The sequence below is a fragment of the Columba livia genome, chromosome 13 (genome assembly GCF_036013475.1).
Source record: "Columba livia isolate bColLiv1 breed racing homer chromosome 13, bColLiv1.pat.W.v2, whole genome shotgun sequence".
In the NCBI taxonomy this organism is placed as follows: domain Eukaryota; kingdom Metazoa; phylum Chordata; class Aves; order Columbiformes; family Columbidae; genus Columba; species Columba livia.
The window spans coordinates 11,342,524-11,360,199 of NC_088614.1; the positions used below are offsets into that span (position 1 = coordinate 11,342,524).

General features: G+C 41.7%; 1 protein-coding gene across 1 annotated transcript in view; it reads left to right on the forward strand.

The window, feature by feature from the left end:
* The window catches only part of GLG1 (golgi glycoprotein 1), a 79,122-nt gene that overhangs the window by 24,951 nt on the left and 36,495 nt on the right, over window positions 1-17,676 (forward strand). The window contains exons 2-3 of the mRNA XM_065028967.1: window positions 13,133-13,165; window positions 15,788-15,874. Of these exons, the coding sequence (XP_064885039.1) occupies window positions 13,133-13,165; window positions 15,788-15,874 (120 nt within the window). The remainder of the gene's footprint in view (window positions 1-13,132; window positions 13,166-15,787; window positions 15,875-17,676) is intronic.

Below are 17,676 nucleotides of genomic sequence, written 5' to 3' on the forward strand. Positions count from 1 at the left end.
TAGAATAAAGTATTTTCTATCAGGTGGCGATTGTTGCCTACTACATGCTTAAACTCTGGAGTTCTTTTAGGTGTAATTGAAAATGCAGGTTACAGCAGGAATGTGGTGCGGTGCTGCCTGCATCCTTGCCTGCAGCCCAGTGCAGTACACGTGGCTGGCTCATAGGTCTGTGTTCCTAAGCTTTGCAATTGATTTTGCTGTTTATCAGAAATAATCAGGAAGAAGAATAACCAGACGTTTGTAGAGCAGTTCAATTGTTGATTAAATTACTGTATTTTGACAGGTGAAAATGGTTAAGCAGTGAACTGGTGGTGGTACCATGTGTGTGTTGGTGTGGAGCTGTCTGCAGCAGCCCTCTAGCATGGCAGGGACTGACTTATTGCTTTTCTCCCCTCTGCCTCCCTCCCCTGTTATTTTCTCTCTGTCCTTATTAGCAGAGAAGCTGTAGGTGTGCTCAGTCTTTTTAATTGCGGCTTGTCTTTATTCATAGCTTTTTAAGTAGGAGTTATGGAAACAGCAATTGAAAGGATTTGCGGGCAGGTGTCTGGCTCTCTGTTATACCAGTAAAACATCTTTCTAATGATGTTGCTTTCCAGAAAGCTCTTCAAGCTCACTTTTAAAATCCAGCATCAAACTTATTTTTAAAAGTCGCTCATCTGTGCGGAACTACTCATCTGTAATTTCTTCATTTGGCTTAAGGGAAGCTGTTACTGATCTGGCTGCTTACCGTGGTATCAATTTAAATCCTCCGTATTACCATTACGGTCAGAATTTTCAAGCAAAATGCTTGGCTTAACAGCTCTGTGTAGCTATTGAGCTGAGCAGTTCAAGCTGAAAAACACTAGTGCTTTTTGGAAAGGAGCTCTCAAAAATACAAAATGCATTAAAAGCCAAGCTTCTATGGCAGAGAAGACCAGTATCTATGGAGAAGCATGCCGCAGCTCGGCGCCTCGGGCTTCTCCTGCGAACAAGGTTAATTTAAACCCGTATCTGACCACATGAGGAAGTACAGAGCTTAAATAAGATGTATATGCAGTCTTTGTTTTAATCATTTCATCAGTGCGGTGAACTGAAGAAAGGTACGTGGTTTGGTCCTGTAACAGGGCTTTTGTTTGCAGGTTCTGAAGGCAAGCAGAATTTTTATTTGGTAGTTTGTTACTAATCCCTTGGAAACCTTGCATTAGCAGCGACTGTAAAGACTTACGTTGATTTTTCCTGTTGAACAAAATCCAAGTGATTTTATCCAGGGTTAAAATAAACATTAGAACTTGCTCGTCTTCCAGTTACATAAAGAAAACACTATGATTCATCCAGGTGAAAGGTTCTGTGGCTGTGTACAATACCACGCTCGTCCTGTGCTCTTGAAGAAATTGTGCTTAAGCAGAGGAGGAAAAAGTGCATTTAAATTAGCTTGTGTTTTATATCTAGTCTCTGAAAATGACTTGTGGCTTGCATCTGCCTTTCCCCTATATTCTGTACAGAGATTCCTAAATAGCTGTGAATCAGGCCTGCCAGTGGGTTGGTGACTCATTTCCTTATTGGTGCAGATGTGTACAGTACATGTTTCTGGAGAACTCTTTTCACATGAAATGCAGCTCTCCTGTGAGAAACTAAAAGACAGCAATCACTTACATTTGGTGGACACAAATACTCAGTCCTGAAGAAAAGCCCAAGTGGCTTTTCTCGCTGAAGACTGTGCTGTTAGGTCGTGTCAAAGGGTAAGTCTTGGAAACCGCTGTGTGATGCGGCATTAGGATTGTGGGTTTTTTAAATTTTCCTTCTCTTTCAAGCTTACAAACAAGCTGCCATGTATACCAGCACAATTATTTAGGTAAATGCTCTAAGAATTTATTTAATCAAGTATGTTGTGCTTTTCAGTAAGACTTACAAGAAGGAATAGTGTGCTCTACCTTTTGGCCAAACAGGAATGAAGCGCTACTGTATTTCTCACATCAGTAAGGGCATGAACACTGCAAGTTTGCTGAAAATCTGCGTCACATACTTGTGTGTGTAAAATCTAGGTGTGTGTAGCTGAGGTGAAGGTAATAAAGGAAAATAAAGTGTGTTAGCTGTGCTGCATTTCATGAGACTCCAAGAGGAAAAATGACATTTGTGATGGCGATGCTGCTGCTGTGGTCTGGGACTGAGCCCTGCGCCCAGCGGCTTCTGCGTCACTGCCTGGCTACCTTTACTTGCCAAGACATTTATAACTTGGTTTAATGTTGTGATGTATAATCTGTCTGAATGCAGAATGCCTAACGATGTTGTGAATCAGCTGATTTCGTCTTGTCTTTCTGGTCTTCTCTTTTCTGTTGTCGTGGCTCTTACGAAAAAAGAACCAGATGCTAGGGAAATCAATTTACCACAATTTTTGTGGCTCCCAGGCAGATTGATTTAAATAAGCAAGAAGCTTAGATTTGAATAATCTCAGTCTTGCTTGAACACTCCAGTAATTTTTCTAGAGTTTTCTAGTCTGGTGATATTATTTTGCAGCTAATTTTAGCTTTTATTGCCAAGCTTGGTATATTTCCTGACTAAATTGATATGATCTGTAATTATTTAAATGCCTGCAACTTAATGTTTCTATCTTTTTTTAATAATGTTTAAAAATGGCAAGACATTATCTACTGAATTAGTTTTCCATGCATCAAGCTGCTTTTGGATAGAAATGGAAACTTAATTAAAATGCAGAAGATGAGTATTGTTAAAGTAGAACTGAAAGACTGAACTGAAATACTGGATCAGAACAGTTGTTTTACATGCAAAAATTGTTAATATATCAGTCTAGCTTTTCTGATCATCATGACCTTTGAGACTCGAGAATAAATGATGATTTTTTTTTTCTTTCTAATGATTAGAAAAAATGATTCTTTGTCAGTTCCTATTCAGCCCCTTAGCTTCAAGGTATTGAATGCAGTTGTAACTGAGACCGCATTAAGTCCACATGTGTGGAAAAGGCTCCTTTGTCAGCAGTCGGTGATGAGTTCCCAGAAGAGGAAAGGAATGGAAAGGTTTACCGTGGCAGCATGCTGGCGGAAGCACCCACCATGGGTCCCCTGTCACACAGCAATCCTGTGACACGGTTTCACTTGCATCCTCGTGAATGCTGAATCTGGTGCATCTTGCCCAGTCTTGTTGCTGGCGCTACCATCCATCACATGGACTTGGGGTTTTTTCGGTCCTCTAGTGTGTGAGAGGGGACTCGACTTTTTCTGGCTCCTTGTGCTCTTTTGAATTTCTTCATTTTCTTGGTCAGAGAAGATGGTGGTGGGTACCTCTTTGTAACTGAGGCTTTGGTCAGTATATCCTGATCAGTGCTTTTTGGCTGGCCCAGATTGTATTTAACCATAATTTATGTTTCTGGGGAGAAATGCAGAAGAGATAACTAGTGCTGTTTAATTTTGCATGTAACAGGATGGATGCTCTACCCGCCCACCCTAGAAAGTTTTGAAACTTACTGCTGAATGCATTCTATTTGTTTTTCTTTATAAAAAACATAAAATTGGTGGTAGATTTTCGTTGGCTGTTATTTGCGCAGTCCTGCCTTGTGCAGTGCAGGGTCGTGTAGGGAGCAGGGGTTATACTGGACCTGTGTCTTCCAGACTGTCCTTCCCATATGGGAGCGACTGGAAATGGAAGCAGGGCACTGTGCTGTTTCTAGAACTCCCTCAAAATAGTCTACAGGCTTTTCCTGCTGAGTTCAGCAGGTGGTGGGGAGAATCCAGCAAGACAGATCTCGTGGGAGAAGCTCCTACAGGGTTGGAGGAGTCCTGGTATGTCAGGGCAGTGTCCTAATTCTCTGTAGCAGAGCAGGGCTGCTTGCAAGCTGCCGTTGTGGGCTGTGCTGTAGACCTTAATATGCATTAACACTTTGTGCGTATTTGCACGTATTCCCACTGTGTACAAAGGCAGTGCTGTTCCTCAAGTGAATTTATAACAGCCTCTCTCTGTGACTTTTGCCTCTCTAGCATAACGGGATGTGCTATTTTGAATAACCAGAAAGTTTTCAACAGAGGAGTTTCTTTGGGAGAATTGGGGAATTAATTAACGTAGCAAATCTAGCTTTTTTCTAACATAGGTTGATCTCTTAAAGTATTTTAAAATCTGGACTTCTGGCCCTTGTAGGTGATGTTAAGTCAAGAGCCTGTGTGCAGCGTGGCTCTTCTCGGCTCGTGTTACGTTTGACGTAATGAACTTAGGTTGGAATGTGTTCTAACAGTGTTTGAAATTACTGTCACCCTAGCATTGGGGAGCCTTAGGTCACCATTGGGTTTTCCCAGCAGTTGTGTGGTACCTACATCTTTTTCAGTCAGCTTGTGAGTGTTGTAATGAAGAAAGGATGGACACAGCCAAGGAGAGGGCATGGTTGTTAAGCATTTGTGGTATAGGTTTTTTCATGTCTTGACTGGTACTGTGATAAAATTGATGCATACGGGGTGATAAAATCAGTGATTGTGGTTAACGCTGAAGTGTGAGAAGAACTGGAAGAGTTTATTTTAACAGCAGGAAGCTGCCCAGCTCAGAGCTCTTGTTCTTCACCTGCCTATTACTGCAGGGAAGGAGTGAGAGATGTGTTGGGGCCCCGCAGATCTTCTGAAGAAAATTCCTGGCTTTTATTTCAAATCTAGTTGTTTGAAGTGGCTTAACACTACCTGTGCTAAGGCTGCTCCCACTTCGCAGGGAGAAATCCCCATCATGCTTCATCTCTCAGGAAGGCAACTGGACTGACAGCCGAAGTCACAGAATCATAGAATCATTTAGGTTGGAAAAGACCTTTGAGATTGAGTCCAACCATAAACGTAATGCTGCCAAGTCCACCACTAAACCATGGCACTGTGCACCTTGTCAACATGTCTTTGAAATAATTCCAGGGATGGTAAGTCAACCACTTCCCTGGCCAGCCCGTCCAGGAGACTGCTTTCAGGAAATCTCATGCAGGGTAATAGTACTAACAAGCTGGCATGTGGGGTTTTTTAGTTTATCTTGCCCCCCTTTGGCATTGCAAGGTAACAGAAGAGATGCTGAATACTGTGTGCGAGTTTGGGACATAAGCCACACAGAAAGCTAAAACAGTTCTTGTAACAGCGAGGGACTAGTGCTGGGTATTGCACAATAGCTTTCGCAGGCCTTTGTATCCATGTGTAATGTCCAGCACTTCTTGGCAGTACTGTCGTTAAAAGTAGTTGTGCCTCCATTGCTCTGGTCTGAAATACTGACAACTGTGCTGGAGGTAACTCAAGGCTTATTTTGTCTCAAATAATTCAGGCAGGTGGTGTGAGAAGAATAGGACTCTCATTGCTGTCCTGAAGGAAGGAAGACTTCAAAATAAAACTGCTGTTCTTGTGGTTTGTGGTTAAGGCTGGAGTGACTTCTTTGAGGTATTTGCTTTTTATTGCCTCTAAGCAGAATAGCAGACAGGAGTTAAAAATAGCTGAATCAGATTCCCACCTGTTTGGATGCTCATCTTATTTTCGTTCGGAGGTGGAATGTATGAATGTAAGTCACTAGGATTAAAGCAGCACTGTTCGTGCCCCTGAATGAGGGGCACAGGATGCTCATTGCTCCTTCATGAGGACAGACTCTGATTGATGTGAGACAAGTGCCTTGTTGAAGGAGTGGGAAGAAAATGCTCCTTGGGAGGGATCTTTAAACTTTCAGTCTGGAAAATCTGAGTCATGAGCTGACATGTTGAATAACAAAAATATGAATATTGGCTGGTTGGGGGTTTAGAGTGTTGTTCTGGTTATGCTGAGTGAAGCAAGAGCCCTTGCTGGAGCCTGGTTGTCATTACCAGGCTTGCTGGAGCCTGGTTGTCATTAGAGATCCTCTCCAGCACATGAGTGATGGTAACAGAAACATCCCAGAATAACTGAAGAGTATTCTGGTATAGAGGCGTAGCGTCATGAAGCCCCCTGCAAGTGGGGGATGTCGGAGCTTGGTTGCTTTGCAGAATAACACTTCGTTAAGTTGTGGGAGTGGGGAGATGAGTAAGCAGTGTTTGCTCTGGAACCTGCGCTTAAGTGCTGCGCTTTCCCTGTGCCTTGGGGTGCAGAGCTTGTGCTAAGAACTTTTTTCTTAGTTTCTGTACAAAGTTAATTTAGAAGGGATTTCTGTAGTTCCAAAACATTGTTCTGTGAGGAGTGGAGTTTGTTTAGGACAACATGTTCCTTTTGGGAGACAGGCACTTATCTGTGCTATGTACAGGAACCTTGTATTTTGTGTAAAACTGAATCTTGCTTATGAACTCCTTATGGCTTTTTGGAAGCTTTCTGTCAAGTTAAGCTCAACCTGGAGCACTGTAGGGCACATGCAGTCAAAGCATATAAGTCTCTGTATCAAGAAGAAGTGATTAAATTTTACTCACTAAGAGATGGTGAACATATTTAATAAGTGTTTTCATTAGCCGTTGCACTGGAATTATTTGTTGGGAGGTCCATTCCTTTCTTCACTCATTTTTTCTCTGCATCCCCCAGCAGACGCTGTGCAGTATTGCTGAAACCTGTGCTGTTGGTTTTTACCTCTGTACTGGAATACTCTTCAGTTATTCTGGGATGTTTCTCCTTGGGCTTAAGTCATCCAGGAAGGTAGTTCCAGAGGTAGGTTATCTCAGCACAGCTTAAACAGGCGTATGGACTGGCTGATACTGCAGATGGAGATGCCACTACTGTGCCTTCCCAGTAACGTGACTGGTGCTGGTGGGACTCCTTGTAAGCCCATGTGTACTAGCCTTGCAGAGAACTCTCAAACAGTGAACAGCTTTTCTGTTATTTGCTGAGTTTTGACCTCTGCCACGAGCAGGAACCAGCAGCACGGGTGAGGAAGGCAGCAGATTCCCCACCATCACCATTAGTGGGAGATCGGGTCGGTTAAGCAGCCTTCTGTGGTTTCACCGTGCTCTTTCTAACAGCTCTGTTTCTCCTTTCCTCTGCTTTTGTGACACTGCCAGCATCCCTGCGTTCCTTTCAGTCTCTGTAGTTTTTTGCCAGTGTTGTAAGAGAGCTTTCCAGGAGCAAATCCTGAAACTTTCTGGCTGGATCGGCGGCTTGTTGTCGGTGCTATGCTTAGTAGCAGAGCTCTGTTGTGGAGGAGTGTTACGGGAAACATTATATCTGCTAAGAGTGCTGCCAAACTTCTGTGGCAAACACGTAATTTCAGGGTCGTCTTCCACAACGCATTGGGACTGGCTGGAAAGTCTCCAAGAGGAGGAAGACAGGACTAAGGGAAGAACAAACAAACATCTGGGGTGAGTTTGCTTTGATCGTGCCAACTCTTAGACATGCTGTGTTGCATGGATCAGCGTTGAAATGAGAAAGCTCCCTGCTAAGGGGGCCTAAGGGCTTGAGACTCCCCCACACAGGGGGACAGGAGCAGCAGGGACGAGAACGGCTTGTGCAAGAGGCTGTTTGCAGAGCCTGGCATGTGCAGCATTGTGCCTCCCAGCACCTGCCTTGCAGCTTTGCACAGGATCAGCCAGCAGGGAGAGAATCATCTGCTGGTAAGAAATAATAAGCCAAATACCTTTGCTGGTTAGGTGAGTGGAATTAGTGTGTTTCCTTTAATTGCAGCATGATCTGTGGTTGCTTTTGATGCGTCAGAATTAAAATTTGAGCATTTTCTGTCGTTTTACTGCCTCTGGTATTTGCACAGGGAGGGATCTCTGCTGTGGAGGAAAGGCACACAGCCTGCTGAAGACTCTAAGCAAATGTGAAACAAGCAAAATGTGACAATTACTAAAATTCTGTTGACAAATTATCAAACCTACATAGCAAAGTGTAAAATCTGCTGAACTTTCTTGGTGTTTGAAGCAGATGCTGAACACAGGATCCTCAAAGTACCAGTGGACATGACCCAGTTCATCCTTGACCCCTTTTTCCCTGGCTGCTGGGTCAGCAGAACAGACAACGTGTTATGCTGGGTTTTCTGATCTTGCTTTGTGATCTCTTTTCTGAATGAACATGTCTTCACGGTGTCATACCCATGGAGGATATAAAATGTCAGCCTAGACAGAAAAGTTTGTGGAATCTAGAATTCAGTTAAACCAGTGAAAAAAACAGTTGCAGAATTCGGTGTCTGAGGTGATTTGCTACTTGTGCTTTTGTGTGTGTGGGGTGGCTAACGAAATTGCTGTGGGTATTGATAATTTAACTTTCACAGGCAAAGTTCTGTGCATGTTTTGGAGGTGGTTGTTAGGCGTTTGTGTATAACTTGTTAAGTTTGCGTAAACTAGGAGTGCCTAATCAATCTGGAAATCATTGTTTGGTCAAATGATTTTCAGCATTGCAGACTTTGGCTGTTTGTAAGTGGGGGGAAATTATTTATGTACAATAACCAAAGTATATGGAAGCTAGGATCTTTGTAATTTTGCATGATGAAACTGGCTTTTTTCAAAGAATGGAAAGTGTAGGTGTTTTTTGCTGACATGACAGCATTGGGTTTGGTTTTAGTTCCAACATTTCAGTGGCGTTAGATAATATTTCAAGCTCAGTTTAACAAGTTTAACTTTCATTGCTCACTGAATGTGTAATTAAATTATGAAGTCTTCTCATTTGTTTTGAACTTAAATTATCGCTGGTTTTAATTTTTTTATCACACATGACTCTTCCAGGATTGCAGGATGTGTGAAAACGCATTACTGTAGCCATATGCTTGTTGGCACAGAACTCCAGGATGTTTCAGTAGGTTTGAAGCATGGGTGGCTGTGTGATGTGTGGTTTTTCTTTTACAAAAGCTGTGTTAATTCTTGCCTAGACTACTGTATCTGCTCTTGCTTTCACAGATTCTTCTGCAGAATCATTTCTAGTGGTTGCCTTGGGAAGGGATCAGGATAGCTTGATAACCTGCAGATTGAATTGGTTTATTGTGAGTTTGCTGTGTTGGCTGGGTGTGTTCAGTGCAAAGGGGTCCCTGTGACCTGTGTGAAGGACACAGCTAAGAAATCAGTTTTCCCTTTATCAGCTTAATAGCCTCCTCATTAGCTCTCCGGTCAGCAGGCCTGCTCTACTGTTTCTCAACAGATATTACTAATAAGTGTGTTTGTTTAGGTCAGAGTGGAAAACCTCAATGATGTGGCTGGGAACCATGAGCTGCCTGTACCGTGTATCCGTATGCACCATCCTTTGTAGTGTATTGCACATATGACAGTGTGATAAACTGGGGAACGCTCATTGTCTGGGCTTCTGCATACCCTCTCTTTCATCAGAACACAGCTGCTTTAATTAACATGCTTTCCTAATTGTCCTGCCTGATCTTTTTGCGATCTGTTCCTGAATTTATGGAGAGAAGGTCTACTTGGTTCCTCCCATCCACAAGCCAATTGCCGTTGTATTTTGCTCATTTGCTCCATGCTGGTTCTTGGTATTTTTTTGCCTGAGCGGGTCCAAAGTCTTGTTTTCAATACCTGAAGATTATCTGTAGTTAGAATCTGGGATATACCTAGTCCTTTTCAGCAAGTGAACTGTTATGCTTGCCTGAGAAGAATAGTGGAAACATCTGCTGTCTTCCCCTGTTCTGCTGTAAGGAGGGGTTAAAATCTGGGAATAAAGGCACTTGTGTGGTTGACTTCAAACTCTTCTGTTTGCATGATGCTTGCAAGGGAGCAAAGGAAAGGAGAGTCAAGCAGCTGCTGGTGATTAAAACAATCCCTGCAGAGAGTTCTCCCAAGATCTTGAGTTTCATCCACAGTTATTGATTAGGATTCTTACCTTGGTTTTCAAAATACAATGGTGTGAATTATTTTATTTTTAGGATGCGGTGAAATGACACCAAATCAGTCTGTTTTGTATATACAGCTGAGAGGGGCTCTGACTCAAGCTGCGGGGCTGACAGTAATAGTACCCAAGGCAGTGTTTTCTTCTCTAGATAGTGACACCACACCAGTTCCTGATACAGCTATGACTAGAGAAGTATTGCTGGGAACCAGCACGATGATGCTCTGTTTCTGAAGCCAGAACACCAACGCCTTGTGCCTCCTTGAGCCTGGGTGCTGGTGGTGGGTTGCTCATTTGCTGTATAGTTTTGACCTAGTTTTATGTCACCACTGAAGCACAGAGATTTAGAAAGGATGGCTGTCGCAGCTTGTCTTTGCGAGTTGAGATCTGGTGGATGAGAAAAGGCACTTTTAAACATAGCGGTGTTGACAACCTCATAGTCTGGTGGTGACTTCACACAAACCTTTGAATTTCTCTTTAGAGTTCACAATGCTAACAGGGTATGATTTGTGCCTGTTGTATGTTATTGAATGGAAGGAAATGTTTTTGCTGTTCGGGTTTTCTTATAGCTGGTACTTGTTCTAAACTCTGCTTTTCCTGGGAGGTAGGAAGTGGTGTTCGTTCTCTGGAATGTGAGTGTTAGTGCTCGAAGGAGTTTGGAGAGCTTTTTAGAGAACTGCAAAGGGAGGCAATATATTCTCACTGAAGCTGCTAAACAGCAAAAGCTTCTGTGAGCCCAGAGGCACACGTACTTTCTGTAAAGTCTATTTTTAATCCTTCAATTAGGAGATATAAGAGGAGTCCTTCTCCCTCACTAATCGGTGGAACATCCTCCTCGCCATCAGCTTTCTATCATAAAAATCCTTGTCTAGCACGTGGTACCAGTCTGGGCTGCTCTCCTCCTTCCCCCTGTCCCAGGGGTCTCTGAGCATCTGTGTTCCTCAAGCTCACCATGTGGGAATGACACAGTGCAGCTTTTCTTGCTGCTCAACTTCTTAGTGCTAATTTGAAATTTACCTTTTTTTTCATGACTCTTACAACACAAGCGTATTGTTCTGAAACTGCTCTTGTTTGGAAGGTTTATTGGGGGGCATATAGTGGATAAAGGACCACAGATGACCTCCTTAGAAAGGCAGAACTAGTGTGGGTTGCACTGGGGAGGTTTTTTTCCCTGTCCTCAAACTCAGCCCTTCATTTTATCAGACACAAAAAGGATCGTTTCTCTCTTTTGGCTTTACTTCAATGCAGGGAAGCAGATCAGCGTTGCCAGTGAACCCACCTCTACACTTGCAATGGTAAGAGGGAAGAGGGATCACAACTTCTAGCTAGCAAGTGGTCATCTTGTTCCACATCTAAAGGATTATTGGCTAGATCTTGTACTTTTCCATATTTAAGTACTGAACTGTGAATGGTTGCTGTACTAAAGCTTAGTTAAGGTCCCATTTAACTTCGATGACTCTTCTCAGAAGAGTCAGGTTTGGTTTTTCAGAGCTGAGGTTTGCTGCAGAGCACCGGAAAGGCTGGTATTTCAATGTGCAGTATTTTAATGTTGTGTATTTCAAGAAAAGCTTGTTTAAGCTTCCCAAGTCAGTGGGAACCAGTCTGCTGTCTTCTTGGGCTCATCTTTCCAGAAAACCTGAGCTTTAACTTTTGGTGGATCTGAAGCAAACGTTACTAGGTTAGAGGATGCAACCAGGAAGGGTTTTGGTACAGTGCTCTCTGGCCCTTACAAATTCTTCTGCTGCAGATGTGAGTCCTGTTCTCTAGAGAATTACAGTGATAGCCTATATATTTTCATAAAGAAACTATCCTTGACTAAAAGACTGAGACAGCAGCTTCAGTGGAGGGCATTCTGACTCTCAGCTTTTAAAATTAGCTTAGTATAAAACCTCACTCTGTTGCTGAATGATTAGGATGGGTGCAGAAAATTACGGAAAAAACACCTTGTAAGTCACGATAGGGTTGAACTTTAGAGGCTGCTTTAAAATAGTGTAATTCGCATGTCATCGTAATTTTCAGTTGTGAGAATCAGTTCTGTAGTGTGAGGATGATGAGCAGGCATCTGCAAGCCTTCAAAAAAAAAAAAAGTTGATATCCTAATTTTCAAATTTATTATGACTTTGGGAGATACGGTTTTAGATGGTCGCAGTCTAACCAAACTGCAATTAATTACTGTGGTCCTTCAGGTACAGTTTTCTTTTTTATGTTCTAAGTGGGGAGGTAATTTCTGCCACTTCCTGCTATGCAAAATAAAAGTGCTTTAGTTAATAATGGCTGTAATTAAGGACTTGGAAACATTTGCTGTGCTCTTTTTTTTCCTCCCATAAAGTTGTGCTTGTGCTGTCCAAAGCAGCGCTGCACTGAAGAACTCATTGCGATGTAGATTGCTTACTTCCCAAACTGATGAAATGCCAGTTCTCTTATGTCAAATATCTGAGGTCTAACATGTTAGTGTCAATGATGTGTTTAAGCTTTGAGTGGTTCTGAGTGTCTGTGGCTCTTAGAGCATGTCTGGCATCTTAAATATCAGTGAAAACAGAGACTTTGAGTCGGGGTTGATTTTTTTTTTTTCTGTGGGTATGATGGGCAGGTGATTTTGTCCTGTGTGCTGTTTTGGTACAGAGATGAGATAGGATTTGTATGATTAACCTCTTTCAAGGAGTTCTCCATTGCGGGAGCTGCCATGACTGGAAGGACAGGACGCTTTGCAGCCGAGTTCTTTCCAAAGTGGCTCCTGGGCGAGCGTGGGTGTTTCTTTAACGCGCTGCCTGGTCTGGTGCAGGCTGTGTGTTGGGACGTGTTGGTTGGATTGTCGAGAGGACGTAGCGGAACTTGCATTACTATAAAATAAAGAATATAGCAAATATTTTGAAATGACGCATGAATATCGGATGTTACCACTTTCTTGTGGTAGAAGGTGTCTCAGGGCTGCTTTGGACCAGCCCCTTCGGCACAGCTGAAAGAAAAGACATTGCTTCTCAGATGGGGAATATGAACACTTTGATCTGTGGGAGGAAAGCAAGTCCTACCTTTGTCTGACAGTTGTATGCATAAAACTTATTTTTCTTTAAAACTTTACTATCACATCGTCAATTTTTTTTACCTTCTAAGTTCGGGCAATTGAGCCAAACACAGGCACATTCATTATGTTTTTGCAGAGTCTGCATAAATGCTGTTACTCTTGTGCCATTTGTGTTCTGTAGCATTCAGACAGCATTGTTTGTAAAGTACCTGTTGTTTCGATCTTTTTGGTATTTAGATGTCATCACTTGTATTTTGCAGGTTTTAAAATTTTCTAATGCTTTGTCAAATTGTTTCTTACAATGAAAATGTGTTGACAGTATGTTAGTTTCTATAAGTTTATACTCTGTGTGTTAAATGCATCACATCAGTAGTGAACTGACATTCTTTTTTTCTCTTTTCAGCCAGATAATGAAATCTCTTCAGACTGCAATCATGTAAGTATCGCTTGTATTTGTTCAGTTTCTGTAGGAATAGTTACATTTATACAGCCCTAAAATTACATTTGGCCCTTTGAAGGCAACCGTGAGGCTGATGTGGCTGCCAGTGAAAATGAGTTTGACGCCCCTGCTCTGTGGTCTTACCTGGAGACTTCAGACTGGAACATTATCTAAGAGCTGTATAAACTGTACTTGTATATTGGAGGAGGACAGCAGACATCTTTCCTATTTTATAGTTGAGGAGTGGTTCCTGTGAGTTACTCAGAGCAATATGATGTGCTCCTTTTGGGGAAGATGTGAGCAGCACTGAATTTAAACTCTTAATTTCAGCTGTTAAAGGCTTCTGTATTACTTTCACAGCTGCTAAATCTAAATTCCTAGACTTGCTTGGAAAATGCTGCGGGGGTGTGATGTTTAGAGGCAGTTTGAACCTCTTGGCTGGTTTTAGAACAGATTTCCTCTTAGCACTGTATTTAACAGTGAACGAACTGTTAGCCCATCAGGCTGACTCTTAAAATCCCAAGACACTAAAATATATATATCTATATACATATATATATATATAGATATAGATATATATTCAGAGCTAAGGTTGATATTAGATTTCCTTTGGCTTCTCTCATTTGCATTCTGTTAGAATACACCTTATCAAGATCCTGAATTGTTTGGTTAGCCTTGGACACACACAGACAGGTGCATGCCTTAATGACAGTCTTGGTTTCAGATGCTTGAGAAGCTGTATTTTGGTTTATTATTGGAAGATCTGTTCCAGAAATGAAATCCAGCCATGCTGTACAACTAGTAATTTCCAACTGTGTTTATAAATTAACCTTTAGCACTGCGCTGCCTGACTGCATGGCAGCTGTAGTCCTCTGTTGTGCCGTTTAAATGTGCCAACAGAAATTACCTGAATGAAAAAGAAATGGAGAATTCTAGAAATCAAAGTTAGACCTTTCCTCTGCTGGATTAAATAACAGTGTCTCTGCCACCAGGCAGATGTTGGGCTGCTGTGGATTGTAGGAACCATTCCGGAGTAGGACATGTGGGCAAAGTCTCATTTTCCCAGGCAGAAATTGAAGGGGAGTGATCAAAAGCTGGACTACAGAGGGGCATTTCACATCCAGATGCTTTCTTTGCCTGTCTCTGCAATCTTTGGTAGTACAGCTGCTGATCATCTGGGAAGACACTACGTAGTGCTAAAATCTGGATTTTTAAGCTGCAGGTTTAACCACCCTTCTTTCCTTTAGAGAGCATCTCTATTTTGAGATTCGAATTCAAGATCACAAATGTATTGGGGTATTCTTACAGTGTTGGACTTTATTCTTGTCCTTCTGATCCTGCCTGGCAGAAGTCCAGAACACTCTTTGTGAGGACAGGTTCCCTGTTTATTCACATGTATCTATCAAACCTGAATATATATATATATCAACTCCTTGCTCTCTCTGAATTACACTGCAATCTCATCATCTCCTTTAACTTTTCACACCTCTCTGATATGAGGTGTGGAAGGCACTGTAGCTGTGCTGATTCCATTTTTAGTTCCCTTTGTGTGCTTCCACCCTCTTTGGAGATGATGTAAAACTGCTTTCCTTGTTTATGAGCATGTTTGTGTTTTCTTATCATTTTGTGTACAATTGAAACTCCAAAATAAAGTTTGACCAAACTGTTTGTCTTCTTGATACTAATTTGATGTTTTTTTCACAAAGGCAGAGTATTTGAAATGAAATTTTAAAACTATTTAATCTTTTTATTAATGAAAAATGTTTAAACGTGATTTAAGTTTCTAGAGGAAAAACAGATGAGCTAGTAGAGCTTTTCTTGGGCAACACCTCAGCTATTAATTTGCTGAGTTTTTGCTATCTTACCCTGCGTTTTTATTTTATGGTGCCTTGGGAAGATATCTGGGATGCGCATATATCTGCAGAGCGTGACTTGCCCAAGATTGATTCTTGCACGATGACCCAATACATCCAGGCTCCTACATGAGCTAATCACTGGCTCCTAGAGCAGTCATCCTTACGCTCTCATGTATCATCATGCTTAGCAAGAGAGAGAACCTCCCATAGGTTTGAAATATACTTGCATCCAAAAAATTGGCTGGTCACAGCCCCTTGCAGAAGGAAGTGAATAAGGGACCAGCTGCATTGTCCTCCTTCCTTTTTTGCTAGGCTTTTATTAGTTTTTCAGAATAAAATATGCTCAAATAGAGGACTTTGTTTCTGTTACATCGTTTGCATCTGGCAGATGAGCCATGGCACAGAAAGGTGCAGTGGGCTAAACATGTTGCTAAGTATGCTGCAGGTCACAAGTTAGAGTTTTCGTTGTTTTATCCTTTCAGTTATGAAATTGTCTTTATTAGATATAATTCCTTTTAATGAGTCAGCTCACAACTTTATGGAGAGATTGTTAACATTTTGAATTTGTTCAAGGTCAGAAAATTACTGCAGAAATAAAGGGACAAAGTTGTTGTCTAGGAGACTTTGCATTGATTGTTGCACTGTAGAAAGATGACAATACAGATTGGGAATAAATGATGTTTCATTCTTTTCTGAAGCCAAACATTTGCCGTTCTCCATGGCAAACAATTAAACTCCCTTTCTCCAAATGCTCTCTCTATAGCTCTTGTGGAACTACAAACTGAACCTGACTACAGATCCGAAGTTTGAATCCGTGGCCAGAGAAGTCTGCAAGTCCACTATTGCAGAGGTAAGCCAGGAGAAAGGCATAGCTGCTATCGTGGCACTAAGGGGTTTTTTCATGTCTTTGTGATAGTGAATTACTGTGTGAATAATTTGGGGTTTGGGGATGCTCTAGTTGTACATACCAAATTATTAGGCATATGTATCTTGCCATTTGTTGAGTGCTTTTTATTTAAAGGAAAAAAAAAACATGCATTAGTAACAATAGCCTCATGTTTTATCTTCCGATATTTAATACTGAGGCAGGTGCATAAACTGTTCCACTGATTTTAAAAAATATTTCTAAGCTACTCTTTAAAACTAACATTTGTAGTGAGAATATATTGCTAACATACAGTATTAGCCTATTAATAGTATTCTTTAGTTTGTACTAACAGGTAGGTGTTTTCTTGTTGGTGACTGAGCTCTAATTTTAAGTATTGCTTTGTATTAAGAACAAAATACAACTAGAAGAGTAATTTCTAGTAGAAGTCTTTGGTGAATTGGTGACTGTCCCAACTGGGTACATTTGGAAAAGTTCATCTTCAATTTTATCAGCTAAATGTAGATTTAAATATCAATTTTTTTCTCAGCTGTTGCAATTTTATAAGTTCTGACAAGAATTTCCATCTAGAATTATGGTTGGCTGCCAGATAATGGTGGTTGTTTCAGAAGCAGCCAGGCAATAATGTGATTGCTTGGTCTTTTATGCAGTTCGCTGGCTCAGGCCATAGAGCTCTGGGGCTCTTTCCAAAGCCAGGCTCTCCCAAAAAACACATGTTGCCGTTGTGTGCTGGTTTGGCTCGCGGCACTTGAGCTGAAATAAAGCCAAACCTAAGATGCAGCTTTCTCAGAGGAAGCTTGCTCCGCTCTCTCCCTTTCACTCTGCAATGAATCAAATGTGTTTTTGTTTCAAAATATATTTTATGCTTTATCTATAACAATTACATTGACCTTAGTAGCCATATTTTTCTAATAGCTATATAGATTAAATACAAAAGGTTCTACCAGCCTACATCTGCATTCAAATAATGGTCTTTAAAATGTTGCATGTTTTTATTATATAGAAAGTAATGGCTTCATCAGCTGAGGCAGGAGAGATCTGTTTTATTCATCTAGTCTGACCTGTGTGAGTTTGTTACAGGATGCCCTGGTGTAATGTGTGTTTGAGTTGGAATATATCTTTCTAGAGATGGCTCTCCATTTTTTAAAATTTTCTATATAAAGATTCCAACTTGTTTGAGAACTGATGAAAAGGTTCCCTGCCTGTTCCCTTAGTGCTGCCCTTGCTTGGCACCTGAACCCTCCTGGATTATTGGTTGTCATGGATCTCCCGTTAGATTGATGAGCCCTTCAATATTTGTACAGGAACAAATCTTTGATGTGATTCAAGTCAACTCACGTATCTGTTGCTTGAAAACTGTCACCACTGGACTTCAGTGTTTGGCTGTCAAGCCTGCTTTCTGCATTACTGTGGCTGCAGTTTTCAGTGTTCTCCTGAACAGGTGGCACCAGAACTGGGCAGGTATTTCAACATGGGCTTCCCAGGGTTAAAAAGAGTCTGTGTAAACTCAGTGGTCCTTGGAGCAAGGCACTGCACTGCTCCTGTCACAAGATTCCTAGGGGAGCATCCTTAACTGATAAGCAACCATGTTTTCCACTTGCTTCGGAAAGATGCTGTCAAAACTGCCTGCTTCTTGGACTTCAAAAGGTGATGGTTTTGGCCTCACTGTCCGCTTCCCTGAGCACTGCGGGCTGGGACTTATACTGGGGACCTGTCTGTTCATGTACAGTGCTTTTCCAATCCCTGCACAGCTTTCAGCTTCTGTT